General features: G+C 42.0%; 1 protein-coding gene across 1 annotated transcript; it reads left to right on the forward strand.

The window, feature by feature from the left end:
• The first annotated feature begins 675 nt into the window (after positions 1-675).
• Positions 676-12,175, forward strand: LOC131456345 (shaker-related potassium channel tsha2-like). Its single transcript, XM_058624617.1, has 3 exons — positions 676-986; positions 1,310-5,306; positions 8,833-12,175. Exon 2 carries the CDS (start codon positions 1,594-1,596, stop codon positions 3,070-3,072), a length of 1,479 nt encoding a protein of 492 aa, XP_058480600.1. The 5' UTR covers positions 676-986; positions 1,310-1,593; the 3' UTR covers positions 3,073-5,306; positions 8,833-12,175.
• The last annotated feature ends 6,986 nt before the right edge of the window (positions 12,176-19,161 follow it).

Consider the following 19,161-nt stretch of genomic DNA (forward strand, 5'->3'; position numbering starts at 1 on the left):
GGAGAAGTGAGAAAACTGAAATCAGAGATTCTGTGTGTTAGAGTTACGGTATAGTATGCAACCCTAGATTCCTTGAAAATGGGCTCCGCCCTCAAAAAGATAGAGTTATGACATGAATAATGTGCTATACGTGACTTAAAACAACATAAACGGTGCAAAATGAAAGCGTTCTCATGGAATCGTAACCGTAATCTGCCCAGATTATGTCAGATTATGTCTGAAAACGTAATCCTTTTAATGTTCTTAAATGTTATTAAGTGTTCTTAATTTTTCATAAACCTTTGTATTACTTTAAAATGATGTTTATTATCTGATTTCTCTGAAACGTTTTGTTGTTATTTGTTACAAATGAATGTTTCATTCATTTTAAAGGCTGCTGTGTTTCGACCCTGCGGACTTCGTCTCCTTATGAGATTTATGCTGAAATGTGATTTTATGTTATTTTTAACTTTAACTCACGCGTTCATAACTATAGTTATTGCATTTTCACAGAAAACAATAATTAAAGGCAATAAAACTAAGAAAATATCCTTTTCCTCGCTGATTCTTTTCTGAATGACTCTGTCGTCATCGCAGCTCGTTCACATGCAGATCTGCTTTTTTCATCTTCACGTTCCATCGTTCCTCCTCCTCTTCCTCCTCCTCCTCCTCCTCCTCCCTCGGGTCATTCCATGGGAAAAGAAAGTTTTCCTGAGGCTCGGGGAGAAATCCAGCTATTTTAAGGAAAACACGCCACTCACTGCTCTGAGCTGCAGCCCAGAAAGCTCGGGCTTTATTTCCACCGCGCTGCTCTTTTCTCTTCTCTTCTCTTTTTTTCCTCCACTTGTTGCTCGATTTTTCTTTTAATTCAAAATAAATTCACGCTTCTTCCTGCTGTGGAAACGTCAGCGAGGCTGCGTGACACTGCGTGACACTGCGGACTCTGTCTCCATGCGTGGACAGATGTCAGGACGGTGTCTGGTAGAGGACGCAGCCCGCAGCTACAGGTACTCACGCGCACGGATTTTAGAAATGATGCTTTTTTTTAAAGAGGTTTTGATTTTTTCATTTAACAATAATAAAAAAAGCCTGAGCGCGTGCTCGTGTTTACAAATATGACATCATGTCTCCACGAACAACAGGTCATGTGATAACCTTGAGCCTGTCTGTGCCACATGGAGACAATTACGCACGGCGCTTTGCTGCGCACGTGGATGATTCCTCGTAAAAAATAATGATTTATTGTCTCGTGCATGTTTGTTTATAGATAAAGATGTGGCTAATTCACGCGCGCGCGCGTGTGTGTGTGTTTGTCCCTCCTCTTCCTCAGTGAGAGAGCGCGCGCACACACAAGCGTCAGCTCGGGGAGGGCGAAGGCTGTTTAAAATGCAGTGGATGTGACAGCGCGAGTCCAGACGATAGCGGCGCGTGGACGTGGAGAGGTGAGCGTGACAGTGACAGTGAAGGTGCTGCTGCTGGGAGAGGCGGGCGTGAAGATGCCAGCGGAACCAGCAGCGCACACGCGGACGTGACGCCTGTAAACACACACACAGAGGGAGACACGCGGGAGGAGCTGGTGCGTGGACCGAGGCACGGGACGGCGGGGGGGTGAAGATGACAGTGGTGCCCGGCGAGAACCTGGATGAGACTGTGGCACTGGCCGCGCTGTGCGCGCACGATGCCTGCTACGACCCGGAGCGAGCCGAGGTGAACCAGGAGTGCTGCGAGCGCGTGGTCATCAACATCTCCGGGCTGCGCTTCGAGACGCAGCTCAAGACGCTCGCGCAGTTCCCGTGCACGCTGCTGGGCGACCCGCGCAAGAGGATGCGCTTCTTTGACCCGCTCCGGAACGAGTACTTCTTCGACAGGAACAGACCCAGCTTCGATGCCGTCCTCTACTACTACCAGTCCGGGGGTCGCCTCCGCAGACCCGTCAACGTCCCCGTGGACATTTTCATGGAGGAGATTAAATTTTACGAACTTGGCGAGGACGTGATTGAGAATTTCAAGGAGGACGAAGGTTTCATTAAGGAGGAGGAGCGACCGCTGCCCGAGAGCGAGTTCCAGCGGCAGGTATGGCTCCTGTTCGAGTACCCGGAGAGTTCTGGTCCCGCCAGAGGCATCGCCATCGTCTCCGTGCTCGTCATCCTCATCTCCATCGTCATCTTCTGCATGGAGACTTTACCGGAGTTCAGAGAGGAGTCGAGGACGTTTGATGATCAGCAGCAGCAGCAGCAGCAGCTGCAGCTGTTGGCCGTGAACGGAACCGCGCGCGCAAAGAAGCCGAACCCCTTCACGGACCCGTTCTTCATCGTGGAGACGCTGTGCATCATCTGGTTCTCCTTCGAGCTTCTCGTGCGCTTCCTCGCGTGCCCGAGCAAGCCCGCGTTCTTCAAGAACATCATGAACACCATCGACATCGTGGCCATCATGCCGTACTTCATCACGCTGGGTCTGGAGCTGGCGGAGCATCAGGGGAACGGGCAGCAGGCCATGTCGCTGGCCATCCTCAGGGTCATCCGCCTGGTGCGGGTCTTCCGCATCTTCAAACTCTCCAGACACTCCAAAGGTCTGCAGATCCTCGGGAAGACGCTGCAGGCGAGCATGCGGGAGCTGGGCCTCCTCATCTTCTTCCTCTTCATCGGCGTCATCCTCTTCTCCAGCGCGGTCTACTTCGCGGAGACCGACGACCCGGAGTCCACGTTCAGCAGCATCCCGGACGCCTTCTGGTGGGCGGTGGTTTCCATGACGACCGTGGGATACGGGGACATGTGTCCGGTCACCATCGGCGGGAAGATCGTGGGCTCGCTGTGCGCCATCGCCGGCGTCCTGACCATCGCGCTCCCGGTGCCGGTCATCGTCTCCAACTTCAACTACTTCTACCACCGCGAGACGGAGCACGAGGAGCAGCTGCAGTACACGCACGTGACGTGCGGCCAGCACCCCACGTCCTTCGGGGAGTTTAAGCGCAGCGACAGCAAACCGTCCCTGTGCAAGTCGGACTTCGTGGACAGCGAGGACGCGGAGTCCATCAAGTTCACCAACTGCAGCCCGCACAAGGCGCAGTGCGCCGGGAAGCTGACGGACGTGTGAGCCGGTACACGGAGCCACGCACGCGCGTCCGAGGGAATTAAACCTCTTTCTTTTCTCTCTCTCTCTCTCTCTCTCTGTATGTGCGCGTGACATCGTCAGCTCCACTCTGAGCTTCTGTTTTTGTGACATCGCAGGGAAATAAATCACATTATCAGCGCAGAGGAGAAGCTGGATTATCACAGAGTCCAGACCCGGGACTGTCTTCCTTTACGCACGTGCATCTCCTGTGATCCAGGGGGGAAACAAAGGAAGACGCTGGTCAGCCTGTAGCCAAGTGTAGCACTTTATTCTTCTTCTTATTATTGTTCTTTTATTCTCCTGGTGAAGAGTCACTGATTGATTTTAGGCTTGGGTTCCGTTCACTTTTTTAAAACCTGGACCTTTTTTTCAGTTTTGAGTCAGAATGAGACAAAGAAAGATGGATGTTTTCTAACAGGAAACAATTAAAAAAAATGTTAACCTCTCACTCTCTCACACCAAATCCCATAGAGAAAATCAGTGATTTTAGCTCATGGGGACACAGGAGCTCCTGGTCTACTGCTGCCCCCTGTGGTCACTTTGTGTCACTGAAATAAATCAAAACAAAACATTTAGAAATGCTGAACTCACCAAAGGACACATTTGAACGCACAGACGGAGGCAGAAGTGGATCGACAGGACGTGGACACTGCTGTGTCTCCACAGGCTAAAAAAGGACGATTTTCTCTATGGGCTTTGGTGCAGGAGAGCGAGCAGTTTACCAACGTCAGGTTTTCTGACGGGAAAGTCCGTGTGACAGCGAGACAAAGATGTGAAACATGTTCTTAACACATAATGGACATAATGGAGCTGAGGTAGATTCACTTATATTGTTAGATGGAGAACCGTGAGTCTCAGCCCGGTTTCATGTCATTAAAACACGGACCATTTAAAGGTCAGAGGTCAGTGCCCGGCTCTACTCTGCTGTAGGTTAAAAGTTTACACACGCACACACACACACACACACAGAGCTGGATATCCTTTCACTTTCACCTCAGACTCTCAACTCTGTCCTTCACACACACACACACACACACACAGTGACACCAACAGAGGCTTTTCCCAGGCCAGGAGTGCCCCCGTGTGGACGACAGGAGACACCGCAGCCCTTTTTTTTTTTTTTTTTTTCCAGTGGATGGATGCAGTTTCTATAGCAACCTTCCAGACTTTTCTGTATCTCTGCCTGAAAAAAAAGAGAGAAAAAACACTGTTGGAGAAAAAACCACCATGTTGTGGAGGAGCCTCCATGTTGTTTGATTTCAGTGGCAAGAGGATTCACTGTGATTCATGACACGCACACACACACACACACACACACACACACACACACACACGTGCAGCAAATTTAAATTCTGATAATTATTACAATAATTTAACATTTAGGGTTTGAAAACAACAACAATTATCTATCTAATCTATTTCACATATAAAAAGATTAAAGAACCAAATTCAAGAAAAATGTAGTTTTCTTTTTTTAAAAAGAAAAATTAATATTAATAGGATTTAATGATTATATGCCAATAAAATACAGAAATGGCTCATTTTAAACAGCAAAACCTGCTATAAACAAAAACAACAATTAACCAATTAAATCCTATAAAAAATAGAACAAATAGCGACAAAGATTTCTTAATTTGCTAAATGTTTTTCCTAAAAAAAATAAGATCACGTTAAAACAAAGAATAAACAAAACAAAAAAAGTGACTTTTGATTTTTTTTTCTTAAAAGTTAGGATTGATTGAGAGCAGGCACAAAAAAATAACCACATTTTAAATTTTACAACCAAAATAGAAATTTACTCGTTCAAATTTGATAATAGTAAAGTAAAAGATTTCAATAACAAACACATTATTAATTAATGAGTTTTAGTCTTAGTTCAGCTGATACAAACGTCACATATTTTATAAATGTTCAGACTTTTTTGATCAGAGATTTTATTTAAAAATATCCACTGCACAAAAACAAACACACAAACAAACAACAACAGGTGACTCCTCCTCCTCCTCCTCCTCCTCCTCCTCCTTCTGTAGACGAAATCATTTCAACAAAAAAGGGGGAATTTTCTCACAAACTGATGGAATAAATAAGAACAAACAAAAACCGACAGACGTTTGTACTGTGAAGGTCAGAGGTCACGACCCCCGTCACTGGATTATAATCTGCTGAGTCATCGAAAGCCAGACGGACAGAGGAACGGAGGGCGGGTCCAAACTGAGGTGAGTCAGTCATGTGATGTGATGTGTTTTTTTTAAACTATAAACTTTTTTGCTTTTAGGACAAAACTTTGACTCAAAACTGCGTTTGAGTCAAATACAGAAGCAGAAATGTGAAGAAACAAAGAAAAACACTTGAAAAACAGACGTTTTTAAACGATAAGAAGCTTTAACTGATGTGTTTGTACTGACATGTAAATGTAAAGAGGTGTGGACGCAGAAATATGAAGAAAATGTGACATAAAAATGGACAAATACACACAAATACTAACACTCAACCTCTTTAAATAACAATAAAGAAAAACAATAAGTCATTTCAGGCTGAGAAAAAGAAACCTTAAGAAAAATCCTTTTAAATTTGAGTCATTTCTGGACGTATGAAGTAAAATAAGCTACGACATAACCTTTGAGGTGAGAGCAAAGGTCAAAGGTCAACCTTAACAATACGAAAAGTCCAGATTGGAGACTAAATGGATCTTTGTTGTTTCCACCGCAGTGCTGCTGTCGTCCTGCAGGTGGCAGCAGCAGCAGCAGCAGTGACAGACAGACAGAGAGAGTCTCAGTGAAGAGAAACAACAACATTTTAGTACTTTTAGATTTAATTATACAAAAAACAATAATGGAATATTCTTATTTTTCTTCCTTAAACACAAACTAAACTCTCCTTTTAACTCTTTAAGGAAGTGTTTTTGTTGTCACCAGGACAGGAAGTAAACCTGCGCGGAGGTTATTTCAAAATAAGGCAGGAAGCGGCGGGAAAAGAGTTTCTATGAGTTGTGTAATACAAACAACAACATATTTATATTTCAGCACTTTAATCAGAGACAACACAGTTTCATTTATGCTGGATTATCATCATTATCTGATCAGGTTCCTGGTTGAACCCACGTGACCCCTCAGAGTTCTGGTTCCTGCTGCTGTAGAAATTTCTCCTTGCGGAACGTGGTCGTTGTACGACTCTTCTACTTCTATGTACGATCCAGATAAAGACAGGAAATTGCGTTTCTCTTCTTTCCTCTTCCCAGTGGAAATACACAGATTTCCTGAAATTGCGTAAAAAAAGACACTAATTGCGGTGAACAGGTCAGCGTTTGTCAAAGTCGTAGGAAGAGTTCGATGTCCAGTGTTTTGCTTTCTGATCATTGGGCGAAACCTTCGATGTCCTTGGTCACGAAGTCCTGAAATGTCTGACTACACGTTCACGACAAAATGCGATTAAAACATAGTCACGTGACCAAATCCCACAGAAAGTCAATTCTAAGACCCGGAGTGGACAGTTTGTCGAGATCCAACGATCCCGACCTTTCAGACGCTGAGTTGTACGACTAGCTTCTACTTCCACGTACAAACTGAACAAATTCAGCCACGGGTGATAAAGACAAGAAGTTGTGTCTCACTTCTCTTGCAGTGGGGATACACGGGAATTCCAGAAATTTAACGTACAAAAGATGCTAATTGCGGAGAAATGCTTTGGCGGCACATCACGTTCGGCGAGGACGTCACAGGTCACCGTTTGTCGAGGTCGTAGAAAGAGTTCGATGTTCGACGTCCTGGGTCGCGATCCAAATTACACAGAGAGTCGATGCAAAGACACAGTGGAGAGGACATCACAGGTCCCTGTGGACACGAGAGTGTCGAGGTCACATGTGGGAATATTTAGCGTGTTTGGAGCGTGTTGTACGAACCGCTGTGTTACATAACGATGGCGGGAGATGTGACAGGGCGGTCACTGACCGCGTCCTCACCCGGGAGGTTTTTGTTTGGTCAGGATCTGAAGGAGGACGGGGTGTCCTCTCTGAACATATGGACAGGGAGGATGTAAACATGTCCCCCCCCCCCCATGAAATCGTTGACGGGGCAGAGTTCCACTCTGACAGCTATTGTTGGCGCGCGTGTCAGCGCCGAGGGAATCTGTCCCCGCATGTGACACCGTCACCTCCAGCTCCGCCCGACTCACACGTTTTTCCACTTCACAAGAGACAAAAAAAAAACAGCGGCGAAGACGTAAAAGAGGGAGGGAGGACACAGAGGAGAGAGGGAGGACACAAACACACACACACATACAGAGAAGAGAATGTGACATCAATTAATGAATGAATGTCTCACGGCGCTGACTGTGACACCCAGACCCAGCCTGAGACACAGAGGCAGTAAAGACACGGCTGCCAGCGGGGACACAAGGACACACTGATTTTAGCCGCTGAATAAAAGACTGAACTAAGTCTTTGATATCTTAAGAACTCGTTATTGTCTTTATCTCACTGTTAGACAGACTTTACCAAGAGGAAACGGAAGTTTGTAAACTGCTCACTCTCCCACACCAAACCCCACAGAGAAAGTCAGCGATTTAAGATCACTGGGACACAGGAGCTGCTGGTCTACTGCTGCCTCGTGTGGTCACTTTGTGTCACTGAGGTAAATCTGAACAAATGTTTTCAAACCCCAAAGTCACTAAAAAGCACAGATGAAGTTACTGATGGAGGCAGCAGTGGATCAACAACTCCTGTGTGCTGTGATTTAAAATCACCAATTTTCTCTATGGGGTTTGGTGTGGGAGAGTGAGCGGTTTACAAACTTCTGCTTCCTGTTGGAAAAGTCTGTCTCACAGTGAGATAAAGACATGAACACATTCCTTAGATATTGCAGAACGAAGATGGAGTAGATTTCATGAGATGAGTCTCTTCAGGTTTTCAAAAAAACAACAACATAATCTCCTAATCTGTTACAGTTTATTGTTATCAGATCACACACACACGCTTCAGTGTTTCAGTGCAGAAGACGTGACTCAGTGAGTTCACTGCACAGTCCGCCTGTCCAGGCTCCGCCCACCAGCTCTACGCGGCACATCCCACGAGGTCAAAGGTTGACGTTATTTAAAGACACTTATGTCACTTACACTTGATGAACGACAGGCCGTAGACCTTGACCAGCACAGCATGAAGCTATCTCTGTCAGCAGCTGCTGAGCGCTGGCCGGTCGCCACGGTGACGGCATCACAACAACCTCATACATGACGCTGAAGTGATTTACTGTGAACTCTCCAGTCCCTGTCAGGATCCCACCGGATTAAGAGTTTGGTTTGACAGTGAACTCATGAAGGCGGTCGTTTGTCTGGCTCAACAAAGCGAACAAGCTCTGGAAACCAGACTTAAACCAGAGTTTTGACCTGATCACCTCGAGTTTACAGGTCGTGCCAGGTCAGGATTCAGAGTCAGAGGATAATAAACCTCAGCCTGAAAGAAGTTTTGAGGGCATTTGGAGATGGAAAAAGAATTGAGATGGGGCGGAAACAGCAAAAAGTTTCATCCGGCTGTGCACTGAGAGGTTCCCAATCACATTTTGAAGTCGATGACTTCAACTAACTAACTAACTAACTAACTAACTAACCGATGACTAAACCCACAGTCTTTATACCAGGAGAAACTAGACTAAAGTGTTTGGTCAGTCCATCACAGAGCCACATATATAGACATAAAAATGTTTTTAAAAATGGAAATTTATACTGATGTTCTTTCTTTTTCGCTTCCAGGAGACGAATCCCTGACTTCCCTGCTGCAGAACTCCTCCTCCTCCTCCTCCTCTTCATCTTCCCTCTTGTGATGAAGGTGAAGCAAAACAGTCACGCCAGGACTTCCCGACTGATCTTTCTTTGTTTTTTTTTACTCTGAAGTACGACAAAATCTTACTTGAATCATCGTGAAGCTACGTGTGTTTGCGCTAACCCGGTCGTCCGAGCACCCGCGAGACGTAGACGTCACAGTAGAGAAACGTACGTGCGTCCTTGTCTGTGTGTGTCGTATACTGTATCTTTATCACAAACCAAAAACATGATGTTAGTACACGCTCGGAGGGTGCAGCCTGTGAACCGAAGAAAACCAGTTTGGCTTCTGTGTCGACCGCGCAATCCAGCTCAATCCAGCTCAGCACTGCTAATCTGAAATATGGGAACAACAACAATGCATTTATTCAATAATTCTGTTCAAATGGTTAGTCGCTAAATCTCTATTTTTTAAAGTATCATAGTGTATATGTTTTATATGGAGAGAAATTGGTTTATCTTGTAAATTATTTTGTAGATTTTTTTACTATTTTTTTTTCTTTCATTATTAAGGGAAATCAAACACACAGCGCTAACAACGCTAACGTCTGCCTGACAAAAGCAACAGGAAACAAAGGTTTGCCCGTAAAAACAAACAAAAACAAAAAGGAATGTCTGTCGTTAACATCATATTAATAATAAGTAAAAATATTCTGAATGTTTCGGATTGTGTGCGTCGATCAGAATGCTGTAATATCTGTTAATAACATCTACCTCAGTGTCCGCTCATTATTGACAGAAGCTTTAAAAAAAACAAACCTTAAAAACATCGCTCGGTCCATTCACGACGTTTTTGAAGCTCAAATAAATCTATAAACTGCCACTAAACAAACAAGAAAAGTAAAAAAATAAAATAATATATGTACATATATATATATGTATAAATATATATTAAGGCATATAAACTTGGGTTTTATATGTGTTGCACATTTTTATTATTAACTTATTTTTTGAAGTGAGTGTGATTGAATGTCAGTGGTTATTGAATTGATTGTTGGTTTAAGGACAATTTGGCGAATTTAATTTCCTGTCAAGTCACTAACTTTGCTCATCCAACATAGAAACATCCACGGCTGTGTTTCACCGAGCTCAGTGCAAAGAGTTAGGAGGACACTGCTAGCCAAGTTAGCACCATTGAAAGTGAAAAAATATAATGCTTAAGCTCGCTCCCAAGATCCTAAACATTGAGTGTGAAGAGGCAGTTGTGTGAAAACAAACAGAAAATCTGGGTTTAAATGCAGTTAGCTTGGTACAGTTTAGCTAAATGGGAAAACAATAAACGACCTAAAAGCTAACGAAACAGCTAGCAAGATCTTCCGTATGTTATTTTATATTTTTTTAACACTAACGGCTATAAAATCCCCGAGAGTTATCGTTCATGTTCATGTTTGTCCATGTTAGCACACAGTTGAGTGCAGGGAATGCTAACCTACACTATATGGACAGCATTTGGACACCTGAGGGACTGTGATGGCGTAATGAGCTAATGTTGTCAATGTCCACAGAAACCCGCTAGGACTGCGCTCTGCACAGAATAGAGCAATGATAGAAACGGCTAACAATTCTGTAAGATCTGCAGTTTTCACTCTGACAAACAACCGTCACTGACAAGTTTAGATCTTGGGGTAGAAGGAAGTTGCCAATAGTAAGAGGTGAATAGTAAATGTAAGAGGTGCTACATTATGCTACGTTAAAGCTTCCAAACTGTAAATCTAGAGCTCAATACGAATGGAACAAGATTTAGCAGCAGTTAGCATCAGAGATATTTGTTTCCAACTATACTAGCATGTCATATGTTGCTAACTTACACAAATGGAGCCCGCAGACAGTCTTTCTGCTAAGCTACGGTAAGCTAATTACATCCTTCTCTGTTTTGAATGGACGTTAAAATTAAACTGAGCCACATTTCTGTCAGATTTTGGAGAAGAGAAACACAAAACAGTCACAGGGGGTGCTGGTGAGCTGCCACTAGATATTAGCTATTACGCATTCTGTGTGTGCATCAATAACAATAATGAAAATAATAATAATAATAATAATAATAACAATAATAATAACAACAACAATAATAATAATAAAACAAATCTCCTCCATCACGACACATTCATCGTTACCACACATTTTCATATTTCTTCATCAGCTGATTTTCACCAAATACTAAGAAAAAGCAATAGTGTGTTTGTTTCCTGTTTATTTTTTTTATTATTATTTCCAGTAATTGTTCACTGTCATGTTTATTTTGACAACTGTGATCTATTTTTGATAAAAATAAATCTTTGATTTCGATCTCCGCATGTGTCCTCATGACTGCACGTGCAGCCGTGTCACCTTCTGTTTTCTGTTTTTTTGTTTCCATGGAACATAAATGTTACCGTGAACATTTTAACATAGAATAGAGTTACTTTACAACATGTTACGGACTAAAATTATATCTTAGTACTCAGAATTTCAAAAATCAAAAACGAGAAATATATGTAAGTTACCATACCATTTACTGGAATATTTATTATTATTATATTTATTTCCACCCTTACATACATGGAATTGTAATTGTATGGTGGCCTGGAAGTGCAAACCATAATTACAGAGAGTAATACACTTTTACAGAGCTTGAGACAAAGTCATATTTTTTGAAAACAAATTCAAAAAATGGGAATCAAATTTACATTTCTAGAAAATAAAGTTTGTTTGTGAATTTGTTTTTGAAAATACTAATTTGTTTCAAGCTCAGTGTTAGTGTTTCCGACTTGTTTGTGGCAGTTCCAGGCCACCGTACAATTGGCTTTGGTGATTTGATGCACAACAAGTAGCAATTAAATAAAAGTGACGGATAAATAACTATGAAAGCAACATGTACTGTACAAGACTGAGCACACAATTTCAATTTAGGACAATAATTTAAATAATTTAAATTTAAATTGACCCAATAGAAGTTTTTGGGGGTCAGTTTTTAGCCCCTCCCACTTTCAATTTGCGAGGACCATGCACCGAACCAATTTCAGACATAAATTTTCACCAGGTCTGATGCGGTCGCACCTTGTGCTCGGACCCTAATGATGCCCTTAAACAGAGGTTTTCAACTTAAAAAGCATGGGAATTTGTTTTGTTCCCCTGTTTCCACTCGTATCGCTTAGTAAAAACATTTGAAGGTTGTGTTTGTGTTCGTGTGAAAAAGCTCCGTCCCGTATGTAAAAAACTGCAAATTCACCGCAGACATAAAAAAACCAGCAGAGTTCATTTCTTTAAGAAGCAATAACGCATGGGAAAAAATAAAATAAATAAAAATACGGTATCATCGGCCAAAAGTGACGTGTTTGTTTGTTCGATATCTTGTGCATAAAAAAAGTGAATAGTGCCTTAATGATGATCGATCGTGAGTAAACATCTGACGCACCATAGAAGAAGAACGTGCGTATTTACTGTGTATTAATGATCTATAGGGACGACATCCACAGGAACAATGTATTGTAAATTAATGTATTGAATGTATAGTGAACAGTCTTCCTGGGTAGTGTTTAGACAAAGAGAAATAGGGAAAAAAATAAAATAAAAAAATGATCTCTGACAGTTTCTATGGAAGCTCAGAGTGTCACAAGTCATCATATTATGAACATTATACTGTATGGAACTTTAAATGATGACATTACACAGTTTAGTTACATAATTTGGTATTCAGAAAATTATTAAATTGAAACATTGGGAAATGCTCATAATTGTGTCCCTGCTGGGTTTCCATACAACTTTTCACTATATTTTTTTATTTCATTTCTTGAAAGTGTAAAACTAAACAAATTCTGGACATGACCTCTTTAATTAAGATTTCATTATAATTTTAAAGGCTGAATAAACACAGTAACAACAAATGTAATCGCAATTATTAAAAAAAACTTTAAATGCCTGTAAAATTATCCGTTCACTGAATAAAGAAAATAGTCGGACAAACTGGTTTAGTAAAGTTACATGAAATTGTGTTATTTTATCAAACTTTTCAAGTGTGTCCTACCATATTTTTTAACAGTAGAATAGTAGTAGTATTTTTTTGGAACCAAATCAAAAGTTGTGTTTGACTGAGGAGTGAAATAAGACTGAGAAAGAAAACTAAATATCACCGACTCTTACCGACATGAGTGTGAACACCTGCAGTTCGTGCTTGTCTCGCGCTGTTTTTCCTGCTACCAGCTGATTATAAAAATGCAGTGTCTGCAAAACCTCAACGTGTGTCCTCAGTGTTCTTAAAAAAAAACAAAACTTAAATGATAGATTTTTATTTTTGGTAAAAATCTGTGTATGTGTGTGTGTGTGTTTAACTGTACAACAGGTGTAAAGTTAAATGATTAAAAAAATAAATAATAATGTGACTATGTTTGTACATGGGATCGTTAAAAAAAAAGAAAAAACACACACACTGTATATGCACAACACTGTCGTTCTGGTTCTGATTCTAGTTGTGGCCTTTTTGTCTTTCTCTTTGATGTTCTGCAATGTTGTAAATGACCTGTAACATATTACATAATGTATATTAAACGAGGCTTTATGTTTTTACTATTTATGTTTATTAAATAAATAAATAAATAAATAAACTGTGCTCAACTAAACCACATGTCATTTTGGTCCTAGAGTTCTTCATTAGAAATTACACAGTTTATTTTTTGGGTCACTGCTACTTGTTTGTTTGTTTGTAACCCTATTTGGTGGGGTGAGAGGGGGTGGAGCTTGAGTTATAGCCTGTTCACGTACACTTGGAACCATGCTTGCTACACCTTGGGGTGTAGGGGGCGCTGGATAGAAGGAGTAGTTCCTTGGAGGGGGTAGTTCCTTGCAGGGGGTAGTCCCTTGGAGGGGCTAGTTCCTTGATTGCTGTCTGCTGTCTACCCTACTATCCATCAGTGGCCCTCATCCTTCCTCCAAACTGTCAAGTGTTGGCACCAAGCGCCTCCACCCTGGTACACCGCTTCAGCAGGCGGGCTAAACCATGTGAGGACAAGGACAGTCCGTAATAAAACCTAGAGCCCAAGAACCTCCCTTTGGACATCCCAGTTTACTGGGCCATCGTAGTCGAATCTTGAGCCTGAGTCCGAGTGCATACCGGGCTCCACCTTTAAACAAACACCATGTGCAGGCCTAAAGGTAACATCCACGCTTGTCATCAAAGTGCATGCAGCCAGAGTGAACTACCCCATTAGTCTTTGTCAGCGAAGAACAGCCAAGGAGAAGAAGGAGAAGAAGAAGGAGGAACCATGCCCCTTTGGGTGGTAATACCTGCAAAACCAAGCATGATCACAGGGTCGTCCCTCCGTCTAGTCTTTGGGCATCCTGGCTTTCTGCTGTGATTTCTTGGGGTCCATTCCGTCGTTCTCAATGTCTGTTTAGCAACTCCTTGTTTCCTGAACCAGTGACGCGTAGCATTGTTTGGTGTCCATGGTTTCACATTGAGCTTCCAGACTATTCTTGTGCTCCATTCACACATCAGAACTCAGATGTTGGGACTGGGATTGACTTGACCCCCAAGTTCACCACATTCCAGTGGAGAAACAGATCTTGGGCTCAGTTAATAACAACGCTCTGCGTGGTATTTTATGCACACAAACAGGGTAGAAACATGTCTACAGTTAACAAATTAAACAGTGCTATTTATTGTAATCTCCAAATTCCTATTACAAATGGAATGCACCATATATATATACTGTATGTATGGTGCATTGTCATGGCGTTCCAGTGGATATTCCTCTTCCCTGCTGCTTTTATTTGCCTCATTCAAAAGTAATGACTGAGTGTTGCAGGGAAACAGATCCATTACATAAGTAACAGGCTCTAAAGGGTCAGAGCTGAGACGGCAAATGGAAAAACCACAAGTGAGCTCAGACCATTAGTACCGTCGATGCTGAATCAGCAGTCATTATTGGTCTTTAAAACTTATCTGTTCGTCAGGTCACTGTGGCAACAGGCCAAGACTGAGGGGTTGTATTTGTGTGTTTGTCCAAAACAAACTTGAAGAATGAAGCAATTGTATGAGCATTGTTTATGTTTGGAAGTCTTTGGTCACACCCCGAGATTAAGTGTCCATCTGTTTGTCCCATTTATGTTACTGCGATATCTCAACAACATCTGAATGGAATTTCTTCAAATTTGGTAGAAATGTTCAATTGGACCTGAGGACAAGTTAGTTAAAATGTTGTGGTGAAAGATGTAAGGGTGAGGTCACTGCTGCCTTACAAAATACAGTATGTGTTTGTTATATCTCAAAGTCAGAGTCAAAGTTAGTATAAGTAAAATTAATAGATTGTTATGGTCAATCTATTATCACAGTGATGTCTCATACATCATCTTGTGAACACATTATTTGATGAATGTTTGCGTAGAAACCTGTCAAATTAGGCACAATCCCTCAAACTCAATGATTAAGTCTTTAAATTAGAGTGGTCAAAGGCCAAAAGTCAAGGTTTTGGGGGTTACACGATATGTCTTTGTCTTGTCGATTATTGCAGATCAAGACTCCTCCAGTTAGATAAAGAACTTTAAATAAGTCCCCAAGGATCCAATCACAAACAGTTTTTTCCCCGGGCACGCAGGAGGCGGGGTTAACGCGATTATGACAGATAAAGCGACGTCAAGCCGCTTTTGTGGACAACTGTCTTTCAATTCGGCTGTTGCGTCCATTTTAAACGACTTGCTCCCTTGGGCCAAAGTCGCTAAACACCATTATTAGATAGCCATCGCTGCTATAAAACGACTACAACCACGTCTGCTGACGCTATTGGTTGTCGGTCCATCCAACTGCGCACAGAGGCATTTTGGTCACGCCTCCCGAAATTGGAAGGCGACTACACTCTTTCCAGACTGAGATACAGTCTGACGTTAGCCAGGCTAATGTACAATATTCTCTTGGGAGAATCTGGCAATAAAATTTCCAGTTAGAAAGTAATCAATGGACCCTTTCAGATAACATATTTATTGTGCTCCGAAGCCTTTACATTATAAAAAATATAGACGTCTGGAAACCTCGGGTGGTGTTTCCTGAACACACGTGCGTTCTTTGAGTCTTGGGAAAACAAACATCAGAGTTCAGTGGAAGCAAACGACCACTGGTCGTAGACCGGAGCGCACGCTTCCTTTGTGTCTCTGAAACTCAGCTCCACTCCTCATCAATAATTGAGTTGGTTTCACTTCTCATCTCCCGTGTGGCGAGTGGTAACAGGAGGCCAGGATACGGAAGGTCTGAGTGAACAAATCTCTGTGTGTGTGTGTGTGTGTGTGTCCTCCGCGTGACCCGCACTAATCAGTGCAGAGGTCAGATGAAGCAAACTCCCCGAAGCCGAGGTAGTGAAGTGTGTGCTTGTTTAAGCTATTGATACGTCGCCGTCTTCGTCGTCGTCAGTAAAAGCGCCCCCCTGTGGCCGGAAATCGCACGAGATATATCTACAAACATATGCTCTAGTAAAAACCACGGTACATGTAATATTAAATATCAAATATTTGAGACGTCTGCTGTGGTATATTCTCTGTAAATGGTGAATTGGATGCAGTCAATTTGGTGATGATTACGTCACAAGCTCAAAGTGCTTCACGATGAAAGGAAATACAATTTAAAAAAGCAAATATGACAACAAAACTCAACACAAGGTGCAATAAAAAAGGAGCTCTATGTAAGATAAGTGTCCATGTTTATATTAATATATATGCATATATGTGTGTATATATATATATATATATATACACACACATACATATACATACTGCACAACATAATGAAGGGACGGGGGTGAATTAAATATTTAGCTGAAAATCTTTACTGATTTCATCACTTATAACAAAAATCTCACAGAAAATGAAGAGAGTGTTCCTTTAGATTTTAAATTAAACAGTGTATGTATTAAAAAATGTTGTTTTTTGAGAAAACTCAATAAAAATGAATTGATTTTAAATCAAAATGTACCTGTACAATAAAACATGAGCTTTACTGTGTATTGGTCTGTGATTTCTGCCTGGAAATGTAAATAGTGAACGTTTTCTCGTTGCTGTTGAAGAGCAAATCAAGGTCACCTCGTCTTAGAGTGTGTGTTTTTTTATCTTTGTCATTTTCTTTTTTTTCGGGTCATACCATCAGTGAACGAGCCACAGGGGGAGGACGGGAACATGCAGCCGAGCATATGTCAGCCTCCTCGCACACACACACACACACACACACACACGCACACACACATGCACACACACGCAAACACACACACACACAGGTTTAATTGTCACGCACTGATGAGTCAAAGTGCAGCAGGAGCCGCCTCCTCCTGCGGACAGGAAATGGAGCAAACGACCACGACCCTTGGCAGAAAATAGACTCCAGAATCCCCTCAAAGAACGGAGGAGTGGTCTAAAAATAGCACCCACACACACACACACACACACACAGACAGAGGCTGTACGCAGGGATTCCCTGAAGGTCGTCTTTGTTATTTTACAAAACAAAACAAGACAAAGCATTATCATTATTGATATCATTATCATTATCATTATTATTATTATTATTATCATTATTATGATTTGTAGTAGTTTTATGACATAAATGTCTGGAGAAAGGTTCAAGGTTACAAACCATCAGGCGGTGACAAAAGAGTTGAGATTATAATCTAGGTTTTGATGTATTTTACAATTCCTTTCATGTGATTGTCACTTATAACACACTAATACTCCATTAATGTGTGTGTGTGTGTGTGTGTGTGTGTGTGTGTGTGCACGCTGAAGCTCTAAATAGGTCCCTCGTCAACAATAGTTCAATATTACCACCAATCACAGCATTTAAACACCATGAGCTATTATGATCATAATAGTAGTAACAGTATTAGTTATAGTAGTACCAGTAGTAGTTATAGTAGTAATAGTAGATCACCTGCTTTTCACTTCAAACACAGAGCGGCTCTGTGTGTGTGTGTGTGTGTCACACAGAGAAAACTCTGTCCACCCCCTGCTGGACGCCGCTGTAATACATGCATCACAAACATCATTTATTCATGTGCAGCTCGTTCCTGCTGGTGCACAACGCAGAGGAAGTGGATTCACGTGTGAACACACAAGCATGAAAGAACTGGATTTTTCCTCTAAAATAAGGATCGTGAATGTGAGTAAATCCACGTTAATGATCGTAGTTCGGCGTGATGATGGACCAGGTATCCCGAGGTCCACGTCAGGTGTCAGGTGACCACCCTCTGGGGTAGATGTGAGTATTTTGCACAGATGTATGCAGATGATGTCGTTTTAGAGTAAACGTGAGCAGGAAGCAGCTGAAGATGGAAACGCTGACTCAGCGTTCCCAACTCATAAAGTGTGACTGCAGGAAAATCCATTTTAAAAGCTCTTTCAATAATTAAAGATCTCACTTTTCCTTTGTCCTTCACAATCTTCTCTGCGGATGACGTTGTTTTCTATGTAAAAACATGGAAGTTTACAGCAAATTTGGGGCTAAAGCATTAAAAACATGTGAAACGTTATCATTATAAAAGGTTCATTGTGAGTAGTTTGAGTTATTGACGTTGACTTTCTCGTCCCCGCCGCTCGCTGACTTACTGCCGTCTCCGGAGCGTCCACATCTGTCAGCTCATCGACGACGTGTCAGCTGTGAGGCAACGTTACGATGATTAAAACGCCGCTCGGACATCGACGCGCTCAGATGTTTTCAGTGAAACCTTCAGACTGAGCGGCGCATTAAATCCCGCTGAAGGACGACAAACGCGATTTATGGCCGCGCTGCTGCTGTGAATCAGTGCCGCGTGCGCGACCTCTAACCCCACTCCCTTAATTATGTTTGTGTTTTGCAATACAAAAAAAAAAGCACTCAATAGATGACATTACGACTTCCTGTCTTCTTCTTTATCTTCCGTAAAACCTAAAACAACAGTGACAAAAGGTCATGAACTAGAATTCATTTTCAATGCAACACAAATGTTACCATTGTGTGAAATGCTAGCTGGCTAACGTTAGCTAGCCTCTCTAGGCTTTATCTCAAAACTACCAGAAGTTACGAGCACAGTGAGCGTGGAATCACACAGCATTGGACTTTAGCTGAACTAATGGTTCTATAGATTGAAATTTAAAATGGTGTCCATTAGATTAGATCAGATTAGATTAGACTTTATTGATCCCACATGTTGCTGACAGAGAATATAAATAGATGTATAAAATACTACACTCGGTCCGGGGCTTGAAACTGCAACGCTAATGGCTCACTATTTAGACCCACTCGTAGGGGGGACGGGACCTCATTCCCAGAAT

The sequence above is a fragment of the Solea solea genome, chromosome 3 (genome assembly GCF_958295425.1).
Source record: "Solea solea chromosome 3, fSolSol10.1, whole genome shotgun sequence".
In the NCBI taxonomy this organism is placed as follows: Eukaryota; Metazoa; Chordata; class Actinopteri; order Pleuronectiformes; family Soleidae; genus Solea; species Solea solea.